Here is a 16,219-nt window from a genome sequence, read left to right as displayed (position 1 = left end):
AAATTACATTTGCTTACAATTGAATCTACTGGATTCACGTGAATCTTCGTGTGGTTTAGTTTCGCTGTTCTCTAGATATTCGCAAAGTTTAATAGGCTTACGCACCACCGACATTGCAGCTTTGACTCCTGAGTTAGGCATCGTGTCATTTCAAACTAATTATTCATCCTAATTGTGATTATACTAAAGAAGCAGAAAAGTGTTCTAAAATAAGAAACACACAAATATAACAACATAAACCATCTCTCTCTCATTGCTCTTTCTCCTATCTCTCTCTCTCTCTCTCTTAAATATATCGTTATTTTATTGCATTTGGAACAGGATTACAATTTAGATTTCCATACGTATAATTTTAAATATTTTCTATATTACTCCATCTCTCAATTCTTCTCAGAGGATGAAACATTAAACTTTTAACAAATAGCAAGAAGTTATATTTTAACAACTTATATAATGGGCAAATAAACAGGGTGTTCATAAAGTTCCGGTACCATTACAGTATCATTTACTACGGCATGCTTGAGCAGTACCTTCTTCCTCAGTTGGAGGAATTCCAGCCAATCATAATTTTTCAACAAGATTGGGTACCCCCTCATTGGCCCAAGGATATTCGAGGTCTTCTGGATAGGCATTTCCCTGGCAGGTGGATAGCCCGTGAAGGACCTATTCCCTGGCCACCGCGCTCTCCTGATGTCTTCTTCTGGGGGTATGTCAACGATTGTGTTTACCGCACTCTTGTTCCAGATGTTGCTACTCTTCGAAGAAGAATAACAGAGTGTATCCTAACTGTTACTGGTGATATGCTGGGGCGTGTATGGGCAGAAGTGGATTACCGCCTTGATGTTCTGAGAGCAACTAGAGGGCGCACATTGAGGTGTATGGCATATAAACGTTGAGAGTTGTAGCTCATTTTGCAATCAACAGCATTGTTCTATTGCATGTAGTTTCCGAGCTTGTTTTTTTTTCGAATGGTACCGGGACTTTATGAATACCCTGTATATGTAGATATGTATTTTCTCTGTCTTGTATCACTCCCAACTTTCCTCTCATCCAGTATTTTATGTAGACGTGCAGCCCAGTTTTCTTTTTTGAAACAGTGCGTTCGATACATGAAATTATTCCTCCCCTTGAGGTCATGTCCCGGCGTATCAAATCCAGTGGGGTATATCATGCCTAACAATAGGTGAGTGAAGACGATTTGGTGAAAAGTTGTTTATGAATTGCGCCCATCAGAAATCTGACGCCTTAGCCTGCATACTATACTAGCTAATATGATACTGTTCGTGTGTGGGTGTGCGTGTGTGTGTGTGTTGGTGTGTGTGTGTGTACGTAAAGTATGCAAGGACACAGATTACTTTTCAACGGTACATCATTCAAAACGACCGAGAAAATACTGCATTAGCGAAGGCAACTGTATGTTTCTTAACGCTACCGGCATGCACTATGAGACAAAACAAAAGAACATGTTTTCTGCCGTGATCTTTCGTAAACCGCTTTCAACGAGTTGATAGCGGACGAATTAAGCAATAAAAGTCAATTCCTCAATATGAAACATTCTTCCATAGCAGATCTTGCTACGAAAGACCACACACGTACGTCCAAGATCGACATTTTGTCAACGTGAACTCCGTACAAAAGGCAAAACGCTGCACTGAAAATGTACAAGGGCTACGAAAGTATAAGATTCAGGATTGAGTAGAACTATGTGAAATGTGTACAAAAGACCAAACGCTGCACTGAAAATGTACAAGAGCTACGAACGTATAAGATTCTGCATTCAGTATAACCAGTGTACGCGTTACATTGTGTTTGTCCTTCGCTGTCTTCGGTAGAAATTGTCCATTTATAATTGAGCCATTGTACTTAAACCATGGCATCGTATATCGCGGTTTCATCACTTCTTATCAAACCCTTGAACTATTCAGGACTTCCGATTGGGTCCTTGCCGCTCCACAGACGCATAAGGAATCCACAGTAGGAGAAAGAAGAAAGGATACACTACGATACGTTATAACGTGTTTTCAAGACATTGTGCAAAACTCTAAACAATGAACTTTAACGGTTCTCTCGTTCTTTCATTATAGAAGGAATCTAACTGAATCGAGTGGTAATTAGGAATCGAAATATCTTTCTGTGCCTGTTACAATAGGACAACGGAACACTACGATTTTCCTTCAACAAGGCAGTTCCGTGAGACAGGACGAATGTGTACTATTTCTAAGTTTTAATAGACATGAAGCTAGCATGGAGTTTAGTGTTGTTCATTGTTGCCCAGGTTTGTATTGTTGATTTTATAAATGCTTTATATACTGTTGTGTTGTTGCGTTTTGTTGTGACTATACCATGGGGTTGGCGTGCCCTGGAATGAATTAACTTCCTAAAATTGCTCGTGCGATGGTGTTATTTTGAACATTTTTACATTCGAAATTTCAAGCGTTGCACTAATAAATAACGTTCTTTATTTTGGCAAGTGTAAAACCAGAATTTTGCTGGTAGTGATTGATGTAGCAGTATGAACAATGAACACATCTATATAAGTGCTTTTTTTTACTACGTTTGCAGCAAAGAAGTTGTAAATTTAATGTTAAATTATAAGTTCACAGAAATAAATTTGTTTGCTGATGTTGGTGAATAAATATTTGTTTAAATGTGTCAAACAAATATTAGATCACCGCTATCAATTTTGTTAGTAGATAATTCTGATCAAATCGGGCACATCTGCCAAATAGTTAGTCAAAATTGCGGGTAAATACGTAATACAATAAATACGTTTGCCCCAAATAAAAATCAAACGTTGTGGGTAATTTATTCTAACCAAGTGGACGTTTTCTGTATACAATTTTGGAGAAATGAAACAGTTTACTGGTTAAACAGGCAACTATTTGAAACAACAGTGACTTTTTTTGGCTTTGGTTAAAAAGTTGACACATTTTTTTCGCTAGGCTCTGCTTCGCTACTCATGACGTAAGATTATTCCATTCTCTCTCTTTCTTTGTTTATTCTCATTTTTCTCTATCTCTTTCTACCTTTCTCTCTCTCTAAATGTTTGTCTACTTTTATCTTTATTACTTCGTGTGGTGCAAGGAGTGAACCATGAATGCACTCAATAGTCATATCCTTACTTCCACGTAGTACACGATGGTAAATGAAATGTAACAGGCCAACGAGGCTCTGGCGGCTGCACTCACAACCAGTATAATCCTCTCTCTGTCTTGTTTTGTGCCGTCCGTAGTGTGATTGTCCTTTCATCAATTTCATCTCATCATCTTTCATCCTTAAGTTCGCGATTAGCCAGAAGTTGCAGAAAAGCGAAGTAAAATAATATTTCGTCCTTCGTTTATCCCTCTCGTTCTATCATTAGTTTCTTTATTTGTTTACCTTCGATAAGCTTCTTTCTACCAATTTTCATCTTTATTTCTTCCTCTGTGTTTTCCTCTTTCCTTGTTCCTCTGCATCTCCCTCCTCTCTCACTCATTAATTAAAAATTACCCGATTTCCAGTGGTATAATGCCTTCAAAATAAAATCGTAAAAAAAAAAAAAAAAATTCGTATGCTCATTGCGCCGTACACTCACCTCAATTTGTACTCGGGCAGTTTGTTTCTTTATACAGCATATTTGGACAAGATACAATTCAACTTACAAATGTATCAATATACGCTGTATAAAGCACACCTTATTACTAACTTCGCCGGCCCCCGTGGCGGAGTGCTTAGCACATCGCGCTGCGACGCCAGGGGTCCCGGGTTTGAATCCTGGCTTGGACATGGACGTTTGTGATGTTTATTCATCAATTTCATCATATCATCACTCATCCCCATCTTCGCAAATTAGCCAAAAGTGGCACAAGAAGCAAAGTAAAATAAATCAAATAAAAATTTTAAAAAATAAAAAAAATATTACTAACTTCGTTGACCCTATACTATAAAGCATATAGGAAGTAAGGCCTCACATATTCGTAATTTCAGCCATTCTGGAGGTGATGTAATCAACACCTTCATCATTCAAGCTTGGGTCAGGTATTTATTTATTATAGGCTGGGCGAACCTCAGAGCCAGTATATGCAGCGAAAAAATGCCCACCTGGGATCACCCACCCCGGAATTACACTTCATGGGACCCATAGGCATGGGCGCCGGCAGAATTACTTGTAGGGGTGTGCATCCAGTTTATAATCATATTTCTGTTAGCATCGAGTACTTTAAGAAATCATTTTTTACGCTTGCTTAAACAAATTACACATACTTCATACTATAAAAGTAAATATTTAATTTAACACTAATTTACTCTAGTCTAAGATCTAACTAACGTAACGTAATGCTAACACTGCGTTGGGATCGAACTAGAGACCTTTAGATTGTATTGGGTGATGTAGTTATTCATCATTCATCTCTCAGATGGTTATCACTCGCTTGGCCTAAATGTGATATGTGCGAGAGGTTACATTTCAAGTTGTGGCAAAATAATTCACACGTACAGTAATTGGATTTCTGTACTCTCCATGACTGAACCGATATGGATTGGTTTAGAAAAAGATATACCTTGCCTCAGAATTAGATGAAGGTTATTTCGCACACTTGTCCTCTGAATTGTCACACGACTGACCTCCCTGTCAAACATCACTCTGTTCACACATCATTGTCCAATAATCGTTCCCCATTTCCATTTTATCTCACCATTTGCGATCTTTACTCTGTCTCGTATCCTCGCCCACTGTCCTTGCTCCCTCATGATTCCAACGCTCATTCCACATACACCTCTCAAGTCAATCACCTAACCTTTGCCTGATTACTTATTCCGCATTCCTTTCTCTCTTTCCTGCTATGCTAAGAATGACAGAAGACTTGTCCCTTCTTACCCAATACCTTGGGTACGATACGCTGAACACATGGTACTTTAATGCCTCATCCGAAAGTTCAGGATACTCACCTATTAAAGATATCAAGAACTTCGTTAAGTCTGAATCTAAAAATTTAGTTCTAATGTCAGAATCACAGCTGATATCAGATAATTAAGTACTCATTGCTGTGACCGAAACGAAAACGAGATATATCAGATTCCCTTGAGTTAAACATCAAAGAGATGCCGGTAAGAAGCAATTGTAGAGCGCGAATAACAGAAATGTAGAGTTTAGACTCCGTACAACACAGGTTGTATTAAAATTATTAAAACTATATATATCTTAGTAATTTAAATGCAATGGGTTTTTATGACACAGTAAATCAATTTTTGAACCCGACTTCACGACCCCCCAAACGCCCCCTCGGGACCCAGCAGTGTTGAGAAACAATGAGTTAGAATATTGAAACGAAAAATAATCACTTGTCCGGGAACAATTACATCAAAAACTGAAAGAGAAGTCAGAGTTATATAGAGTTAGTTCACATATCTGAGAATATACGACCGTTGTTATGCAAATAGAGATACGAATATAAAACAGGCCTTTTCTAGTTAGTTTTAGGTAAATCGTATTACAAAATTACAATTTTGTGGTAACTATGTTAACGGATTTACTCTCCACCTGTAACTATTTTATTAAGACAGTTGAACCCCCTCCCCCCACACAGTGTTTTTTCCCTGGGTGCAAAATTATGGTCGGGAAAGGGAAAAAAAGGTTCTGAATTTTTTTTCAAAAAGGTGCTGATTAAATGCCTTTATTCAATGCTCTTCTTCTTCTTCTTTATATTATGGCTCACACCACGTTTGCAGTTTCTAGCCAAAGTTGCTGAGTTCAGGTTCTATTGTTAATATCTATGTTCCAAACTGTTGTTGAATATCATTCACTTTCTTCAAAACACTAATGTCTTCAGGTTCTTATGGTATAACAGTTTTGTGAAGTTATTAGTTTAAATTGTAGTGTGAATCATCGTGGTTGTTTAAATAGTAAACCTATGTTTTCTAGCGACACTATAAAGAATCCAAATAACTGCAGTGCGAGGTTCAGATATTAGTGTAGATAAGGATATCGGAAATGGTATCTGTGCATGTTGTAAGTTTTTATATAGAGAGTCTCGGTATTGTTGTCTTAAGGGACATTCAAAAAATAAATGATTAAGTGTTTGATTAGCTTCTCCGCATTCGCAGAAAGTTGATGGTACAACGAGCCAAATGTTGATTTACTAAAAGTACATAACCTGTTCACATTCAATGCTCTCTTTTTCTGCGCCTTCTGTATATAATGAGCGCGGACCGCGTAGAGAACTGTATTTCTGCCGAATAGGTTTTGTTGAAGTTTGTGTTTTCTTTCGCGGGTTTTGCTACATTATTTTCGGAACTATTGTGGCTGCAATGATTATATTATACCATTTTATAGCTCTCGTCTTCCTCTACAAAATAAGACTATAGGATTTTATGTAGCTGCTGAAGAAGAGTGAAAATAATTTATTTTTCTGTCCATTTTTTTAAACAAAACATGCAAGAAAAGGAAGGAGAAAAGGTTATGAAGCGTCAAAGGGGGAGTAAAAATGGGATAAATGTTCTGCAACAAAGTTTGTTCATTTTACTTAATTCCATGTCCTAAAATACATATCTCAAACGATCGGTTTGAAAACAGATATATTTTTGGAAAGGTGATGCACCTTAAAATCCGCACCCTAGTGATATGTTCATAAATGATCGTGCGTCCATGTAGTTACACACACAATCACACTCCATCACACACACACACACACACACACACACGTTGCGTATATTCAATTCCACCCCCGTAGGGAAATACTGAAGGAACGGAAGTTATTTCACGCAAGAATAACTTACGGAATTGCTATAGAAGTTCAGGCACAGAACTCAAAACTGCGTCAATTAACACTAATGTGTTGACTCCAGTAACACATAAAATTGCATAAACTACTAATGATGCATTTTTTGTGCATCAAAATACGCACAGAAATTCATAAAAGGGTACTTGTATCGGCTGTGATGCACAAAAATGCATTTATTGAGAAGATCAGACACAGTTATTTCAAAGAAACCGAAACTGTGTTAACTGATGCATTGTAAGTACATCAACCTTGGGTTAATGCAATTCGTACACTGCCTGTAGAAATAAGTCCAGAAATTTCGCTTTCGACATCTTGAATACCTCTACATTAATAGGCAAGCAAATATGAATGTTGACTTCATATAATTTCACGCACCAATTACTGTTATAAGTAACGGTTACTTTTTCGAGTAACATTAACTGTAACCAGTTACTTTTTGAAATGAGTAACTGTAATATGGTTACTATTACAGTTATGTTAATGAGTGGTGCCCGGTTTTTATTATGTATAATTACATATTTTTTTCTTTGTATGCAACCAATGGGGAAAAACAACAATCTTCGGTGAACTATGGTGTTAGAAAGGATATGCAGGAATTTCATGTTATATATTTTTTATCTCTTTTGGGGTATATTATATTTTCCGTTTAGAATGTATATTTTTACATAAACTGCGGCATGATATGCTACATATTTGTAGTTTCCATTGAGTAGTGCAGTTATGTTTATGAGACGAACATTCAAAATATAAATAGTAAAAAAAATCCTTCCTTTTTATCTGTTTGTGTTAGTGGCGCCACCTTAAATCAGAATGCATCTCTTGCATTTATATCTAGACATACCAAGTTACTGATTTGTACCAAAAACTGTTATGTAATTCACTTTAGCAAATTAACACAATCTTGAACTTTTGAATGTTATTGAGCACATTACAATTTCATTATTTCAAAAGAACGTCTTTGAGTAAATTCAAATATTGAGAAATTAATGTAATGTAATTAATTTTTACTGTCGAATAATAGCACAGGGATGAAGATAATGAGAGAAGAGCACGAAAAATATTATTTAAAATTTTAATTTACTTACATATTTTCTACATATTTATGTGCATATTTCCCATGTTTTGATTACATGAAACTCCGAGATCTACTGATAACTGGAGAGGTAAATTTTCGCAATAAATTAGAAATATGGTTAAATGATGTGAAAGAAAAATGTTTGAGGTTTAAAAGACAATTATGTGTATTTGCTAGGTTTTGTAATCCGAAATAAAATGAAAAATTTGGTTCATTACCTAAAAATGACTACTAAAATTGAAAGTTGTGTGTCTGCGAAGAAAAGTGAAATTACACTTCTGTGAGACACTCTCGCGTAGTATGTATAAGAAGAAATATATAGAGTTTGGAGGAAAAAAGAAAAAGCACACAAAATTAATTAGCATTTACAAGCGAAACAAAAATATTGAATTAAAAATTCACAATGTGAGATTGAAGGGTATGCTATCGAAACAGAGCTTGAAAACATATCAGAGACTACGATCACAAAAATTAGTTTGTTTAAAACATGGTGAATGGGTATTTACAAACCAACATTCCTGTGAGTAAACTAAATCATCTATCGTAAAGTAAATGTCGGAAGAACTTCACAAACGTAAAAATAAGAGCTCACTTTGTTTTAAATAAAGCAATGTAAACATAATGCTTTTCAAATTTCCACTTTTTGCTCAAGCAGCCATTAAGTTCATACCAGGCGAATTTTCAGCAAGTACCTACCATTTAATTGTCACGGACAGACGAAACACATTTTAAAAAGCAATGTTGCAATTTGTTCTTTGTTAAACTTGAGTACAGTGCTCAAACAAGGTGCGATTTTTTACTTACAAGGGCGGTTATCTAAGTGTCCCCCTCCGATTTCCATGAAACTTGGCAGGTGTATAGAGGGGCCCAAAGGAAGAAATACGTGTTTTTTTTGTTTCGGTTAAAAAACTGTTTTAGGGGGCAAACACCCCTCAAATGTCAAGATATGGAGAAATTGAAGTGGGGATCTGACCCCTGTGTCCTCCTCCGATTTCCATGAAACTTGGCAGGTGTATAGAGGGGCCAAAAGGAATAAATACGTGTTTTTTTCTGTTTCGGTTAAAAAACTGTTTTAGGGGGCAACATCCCCCTCAAATGTCAAGATTGGGTTCCGAAACAGGGGTACAAGGTGCAAGAACTTGGGGGGGGGGGGGTAAAGACAGTTTATTTTCCTTTGTATATAAGTTTTAGTATAGGACAGGGGCAAAAGCGGCAAAAAGTGGGGGAGGGTGCATTTCCCCCCTCGCCCCTAATCGCCGCCACTGGTTTGGTATATACATTTTTAAATTTCATGCAGTTCGTATACTGAAATGCATAGATATTCAAGTTTATTATTAACTTTTACACACCTCATTGAAGAAAAGGCTTTAAACATTAGTGGAAATTTGAACCTCTCACATACAACTAATTTTTGAGTATTGAAAACTGAAACCAATTATTCTTTTGATTAGTAGGATATGAAAACATAAACTGGTTTTTATATTTTACAGTAAATTTTGTCGATCTAACGCATCTTTTTTACTTTCTTTATTCTGCTCAAATACTAAGAAATTGGACTTTATTTTCTGTAACTTAAAATGAACGATGTCAATTTCCAGGAAGGGGGCACGCAGCTCCCTCTGCCTTCCACAATTACAGAGTTAGAGTGCCACACACGTAAATTTGCCGTTGCGTAGAAACGAATTTTCGTTTCGTCTCCCTCTCTCTTAGCATCATGTGTTCTACCCTGCTCGAAAACCTTCGCTATTGTTGCCACATTGTCATTCCATTCCTGGACACACTCGCGCAAACATCATTGAAAACAATTAAATAGCGCTCCAACTAGCGGTTCCCACCGTTCGGTAGGGACGCTAATGTGGCAATATAGCACGGCGTAGTGCTTGCTTCTTTTATGCAGTGCATGTTCATTGGCTAGCTAGTAACTAGTGTTGCCAACTGTAATAATGAGGCACTATTTCTGTCACGGAAGGGGAAAAGGCAGGTAAAGTGGCGGTGAGTTTTGTTGGATTGGAAGCACCATATTTTTATTTTATACTAAGTATTTGACCGGTTTGACGTTGTGTGCGTGTATTGCGTGTGTTTATGTAAAAGTGTGTGTTTGCTAATGAACGTTAAATTCCATAATGCCTCCAGTTCTGTCGAAGTTGAAATCAAAAACCTTGCATAGCCAAGCTCGGGAAATTCTAAGCAACGTGCACGAGTTCATGAAGGAGGAAGCCAGTCATGGTGTTAGCATCCCAATAAAGCATTTTGGCAAGAGAGCAGCGAACAGCAGCAACAAATTGTTCATATTTCATAATTTTGGAATTATTCAAAATAAATAAATTATGTGGCTCCAACATCATTTCAACTCTGGCTCCGGCACGTGTTCTTGTAGAAATTGCATAGAGGAGGCTGTCATTTTTGCTGCTTAATGCGATACATATTGTTTTCTGTGTTAAAATTGCCATGCTTTGATGGGTGACCAAGTTCATAGCAGGGCCGGCGGAAGGGGAGGGCGAATCGTCCCATCGCCCAGAGCGGCAAAATTTGAAGAGAAGAAAAAAATAAGCCTATTGAAAACTGTGATCGAGCGAGATATTCTTTTGCGCTGAATAGTATTGAAATAGCATAAGAAGTCTCATTATTTATTTTATATTTTGATCTTTTAGTTAGGAATATATTGATTTTCAATTTTCCGTTGCTGCGTAATGACCGGGGGGGGGGGGGGGTCGAAATAGAGCGGCATCTGCCGCCACCTCCCAGGGAGGCAAAATTACTAGCGCCGGCCCTGGTTCATAACAAAAGAAAAAGCCGCGCAGCTTATCGTCTAGTGGCAGTATATGTACTTGTTATTGTTGTGGAAGCCGGCATGCTTTGTAAATGTACAACAAAGGCAACCGACTGTCGCCGATCTCAGAGAGGAAATAATAATACTGCTTCAGGAGGAGTGTTATGGTGCAATTGTAGCGGTTTAACACGTTGGCATGTTATTATCTGCCGTTGCAGTTCCATACCAGTGTATACGGGTTTTGGGAGTGAAAAGTTAGAACGCCACCAGTGCATTAATGCAATGAAAAATAATATATATTTTTTTTTATTTTGTTTAAAATCACTCAAATAAGGAATCGTATGAAGAAGTCTTCTTTGCAGCATTTTTGGTAATTTTACTTATGTGTTAGTTCATATTTTGCGAATTTTTAGTCCATATGTATGTAGCTACATACATAGTCACTTGTTAGTACATATTAATCCTAGTCCTGGTATAATGCATGACGTTTAAAACTCAACGTTAGATAGACCTGAATTCTCTAATTTTATTGTTGTACGTAACAGCTGTGCATCGGCGCACCGCAGCGATTTTTCTATCTGCTCCATTAGCAACACTGCTTCTTTAGTTCTGTCGCGCATTGCACGGCAGAATTATCTGCGCTGGACTCTACCAGACCTGCCTTGAAGCTCTCTTACACCTTCTATACCTTTTTTATATTCTTTATGCACTGAAATAAATTATCCCACTTTTAATACTTTCATAAACTCCCAACTGATGGCACACTAAGAAACTAAAATTATAAGTAAGAAATTATCATGGAGATATATTACTAAAAAATCAAAATAATGTTTTGTTTTATGTGTGTTAAACGCTGTCTTCAAAATTATTTACATGGTAAATTGCAGGTGAAACGTGTATTACTTTTAAAATATGTCGCAAAATTAGTTCTTCAAGATGTTTATGTTGTTAATTTAATTACAGTCTTCTGGCATATTACGAGTAGTTGATTTCCAAGATTAAAGTGAGTTGATAGCTACATGACTCTCATCTGTTACGTAAATTTGGGGTAATTTTTATTGTCTTTCAAAGTCCTGGGTTGTGTTTTCAAGGACTATGTGTTTCACACTACAGGATGTTTGATTTTTTATTAAACTTTCTCGCCATTCCATTTATAGTCACCCCCTTCCCTCTAAGTCATAAGAAGTCTGCTCCACTATAGAACTATCTATTTATACCTCTTGAGGTTAACTGCGACTGTATGAATGGCAGGGGTGCCCCTCCCCCCAAGACCCTGGACGCAGTCCCCCCCAAACTCGTTCATCATAATCCCCCCCAAAATGATTGATAAATTCGTAGTAATTTCTTTTAATTTGAATGCAATAGCCTGTCAAGTGGTCAACAGTGATATCTTAAAATGTAAAATTTTTGACACGCAGAAAGATAGCACATTGAGATTTGTTAGACGCTCAAATTGAAATAGCAAATAAATTATGTATAAACAGTGCTTTTGGACGGGGATTAAATACTAAAAAGCTCACAACTTAGTAATTGGAAATGTCCAGGTATATATTACATAGCTGCGTTCTTTGAGCGAACGGAATACAGTGTGAAATATTTCCTGAATATCACTTTTAACCATCGTTTTAAAGATTGTTCAAAGACTGATAAATTAAAACCAAGAAAATTTTTCATGTCGCGTAATGTAACTATAGTGTAATATAATACTTCAGAATCATATCAAAACGTACAGGAGAATTGCAAGCGAAGCGAGCATGAAAAGTTTTATATACATTTCTTTGCAAACTTACAAGAATATTAATTTTATTTAATTTGGCTTCATTACTTTCACAGTATACCGTGATATTTACTCTTTCCCAACTTTTCCCACAATTGCTCATTGGGCACAAAAACGAAAACGATGTATCACTAAGAAATAGGGTGGAAAAGTAGTACAATATCAAGTAAATGTTAAGACAGTCAAAAACTTCAAACCTTTTCAAACATAACGTAATCACACAATGTGGATTGTGAAAATATCTACCGTTATCTGTAAAAAAAAAAAATATAGGTTTTCAGGAGGGGTCACTTCCAAGGACCTATCCCTCCTTCCTTTAATCTGCCCTTGTACACTGTGAGTATAGGAATGCGAACGAAGCGAGCAAAAAAAATAAGGTATTTATTTCAAAACCGGCAATAATACTAATTTAGTAAGGAGTCGTTATTTTCACAAGGCGACGCGACGTTTACTTGCAACTTTTTTTTTTTTTTACTTTCCTCCTTCGGCACACACTTTGCCTCTGGGGGCTTGTGGCGGCCCCCCTTGCCTTCCCCCACAGCTAATGCTGTGTCTAACCTTCATTCATCCTCATTATCCTAGAGTGGCAGGAAAACGACGTAAAATAACATAAACAGTTACCATGGAGTTCTTGGTTAGTATGATATGATCCATATTTTTAGTGACGTCACAACTTTAAAACATGTCACTAAAATATATTTAATTTGAGCAAAGAAAGCGTAATTTCCGTGTTATTATATGTAATATCAGGGGTGCCCACAGAGAGGTTTCATGACGCGCCTGCGTCATGAAAATTTTTTGGGCGGACAAAATATTATACCAATTCTATATATATCTTCACACAAAAATGGAGGGGATCGTATCGTTTGATTGACTTGTTATTGATTTTTAGTTTTGGTTATTATGTTGGGTTTTCTACCTACCTGTGGGTGATCGCGGCGATAGGGTTGAAATAAAACAACACCTCTTATGCCTTTAGAATCGGTTTGGATGGAGGGGTGGGGGGGTGCTATTCGCATTATACAAGGTTAGTCGAGCAGACAAACTGTGCAGAATAAGGTTGACTAACAATGGCAGTGAGCCTAAAGTATCTAAAGTAAACATATATTGCTTAAATATGTCTGTATTATACAGTGACGCAACCACAGGGGGGGACTGGGGGTCATTGCCGCCACCCCAACCTTCGACTGAAGTCAATTCTAGGGTAGCAAGGGGGGGGGGGGACAAACATTGACGGCCACGGGCACCTGCAAGGGGGCACAGAGGAGCAATTACCCCCTTCGACTTCAAATTTTATGCAAATAAAAATACATTTTGTAAAATTTTCTTGCTTGCTTCGCTCGCATTATCTCCTTTTCTCGTTTTCGTCAAGTTCAGAGCTGTAGCTAGGGGCGGCGGGAGTCGGTCATGGCGACGAATGATCTAAAAAAGGTTGTAAAAGAGAGAATGCCATGGCGTCCAGTGAAATTATTTGCGCCCTATTAAATCAATATTGTTTTCAATTGCAAGAATTGGATCTAAGAATTTTCTTGCTCGCTTCCCTCGCATTCTACTTGTTTTCTGTAATGTAATGTATTTAAATAATATGTGTTGTATATTTGTATTGAATAAGCTTTGAATACGTTCATAATTTAGTCTTACCTTGTTGCATATGTATTTTCTATTTTATGTCGCTCCATGTTTCATATGTGTGAAACATGTTTTACATGAAAGTTACATATGTATCTTCGGAATGCATTTATCATTCATTTTCTGCCATTCAAAAATACAGTTTGTGTGCTTGATTTCCATTATTAGCTAATGTTAAATTGTCGGTGTTCAATAATATTTCAAATCGTTTGTTCCAAACAAATTTGTTAGCACAGACTTCTACCCCCTTTTTGCGTAATTTATGAGGATAATATGTAATTATACTGGTAGTAGTAGTAGTAATAATAATAAAGCCATTATTATTATTATTATTATTATTATTATTATTATTATTATTATTATTATTATTATTATTATTATTATTATTATTGGTACGTTTATCCTGGTACTTGCTCCTCCCAGACAAAAATCCGTGGTTGCAACTCTGGTATTATATTTTTCCCCAAATTTTGTCTTACAAAAATAATTTTAGTAATTAATTCGGCGTAAACGAGGGGGGGATGTTCTACCTTTTTTGGGGGGAGTGCGTCATGGGCCTGGGGGGGATGGGCACCCCTGTGTAATATTGCATCTTGTTTGTAATGTATATCTTTTGTTTAATATTTATTGTATTTTATGCTCTATTATGAGTAGTTCAATGTATCTTTAGATTTGCAAGAGTGCACTATGTGAGTTTGTATTTCTAAACATATATAGATGTCAGGTTTGTTGATAGCATCCTTCTGTAGATAGTGAGTGATTCATCTGTGCTTGAATCTGTGTTCTCGAAAATAGTATAAAAGCGAGGATATCGCGTAAGAAATAACACACATTCGCCACGGATCGTCGAGGATTTTAAACTTAAAAATAACTCCTCGGTGTTGTGCATACATCTTGGTATGGTAGTTCGGGGCGCAAGCTAGGCCTATGTGACCATAGGTATGCCTATGGCCATGTATTGATTCTATGCACAATACTGCAACCATTCTACGTTAAGAAATAAAGCTAGCCTAAGTATTAATTTGTGGTAAAAGTCTAAAGAGCAAAACTTGACTCAGTTATCATTGCATATCTCTTGGTGTGGTAGTTCGGGCCGCAAGCTAGGTCTATGTGATCATAGGCATGCCGATAGCCACGCATTGAGTTTATGCGTTTTAGTATCGTCAAAGCGAAATCCTCACCTTCGTACTAAGCCTGTTTGAATTATAATCACAATAAATAAAGAATAAAACCTTTCATTATATCTACTGCAATTATGTGGTTTTATTCCTCTGTGCTGTGAAGCATTGTCTTTGCCTAATATTATCACTGTACCTGAGAGGAGTCTGTGTACTTCACCGAGTCTCATCGTTCACCGCTGAGTATTACTGAGTTATTAATACTAAGAATAATACAACGACATAGTAACAAATCTAATAACAATACGTTTTAATAATAGAAACCTGAACGTATGAAGTAGTCGGTGCTATATTTTACTTCACTACTTTTGTATTTATCCGATGATTGTTTTAGGAGAGAAGGAACAAAGGCGGATGGTTATGACACCCACCGCCACCTCGCTTAGCGAATAATCCAGAGTAAAATCCGCTACTATATGACTTCTTAATCATATACAAAAAATGTCAGCCTCATAAGTAATAATCATCAATCGAATTTTATAGCAAAGCGCTAAAAATTGCCTCTCCCCAAAACTTTATAGTTCGTCCCCCCCCTTGGTGTAGACATTCTGTGCCAATCTAAGACAACATTAATATTCAATAACTGGTAACACTGTTAAGCCTTGAATCCATGTTAATAAACCATTAAAATGCTGACCAAGACAAAACCTATTGTAATAAAAATATACACTAAAAACGTAACGTTTCCACGTATATTTTTTATACAATAAATTTTGCCTTGGTTATCATTTTAATGGTTTATCAATAACTGGATATTCCCCCCCTACAAGAAAACCCCTGCAATTTAAAGACTTAACATTGGCAGTCGAGAGCTGTACAGTGTCTCCCCACAAATTTAATAGTAATCTCTCTACAAGATATCACCTGACAATTTGAAACTTATTATATAAGAACTGGACATTGTCCTCCTCCCCCCAAAATAATACTTATTACCCGTCCCTTAGCAGTATATTAGTAGTATAGGAAGTGCTTATTACATGTTATCGAAGTTCAACTTCTGTTCAATGCTGAAATTTTTATTCAGTAAAATTT

The 16,219-nt window shown here is 36.7% G+C and overlaps 1 protein-coding gene across 1 annotated transcript in view; it reads left to right on the top strand.

Annotated features, from left to right (window-relative positions):
* The first annotated feature begins 1,896 nt into the window (after nucleotides 1-1,896).
* LOC145991274 (uncharacterized) overlaps nucleotides 1,897-16,219 on the top strand; it is a 33,017-nt gene continuing 18,694 nt past the window's right edge. Inside the window, exon 1 of the mRNA XM_083127254.1 lies at nucleotides 1,897-2,275. Within this exon, the coding sequence (XP_082983380.1) occupies nucleotides 2,234-2,275 (42 nt within the window). The 5' untranslated portion in view covers nucleotides 1,897-2,233. The remainder of the gene's footprint in view (nucleotides 2,276-16,219) is intronic.

The sequence above is a fragment of the Lepisma saccharinum genome, chromosome 8, assembly GCF_977018435.1.
Source record: "Lepisma saccharinum chromosome 8, izLepSacc3.1, whole genome shotgun sequence".
NCBI lineage: Eukaryota > Metazoa > Arthropoda > Insecta > Zygentoma > Lepismatidae > Lepisma > Lepisma saccharinum.
The sequence above is the reverse complement of the archived record's forward strand: the minus strand, read 5'-3'. Positions and strand labels throughout refer to the sequence as shown.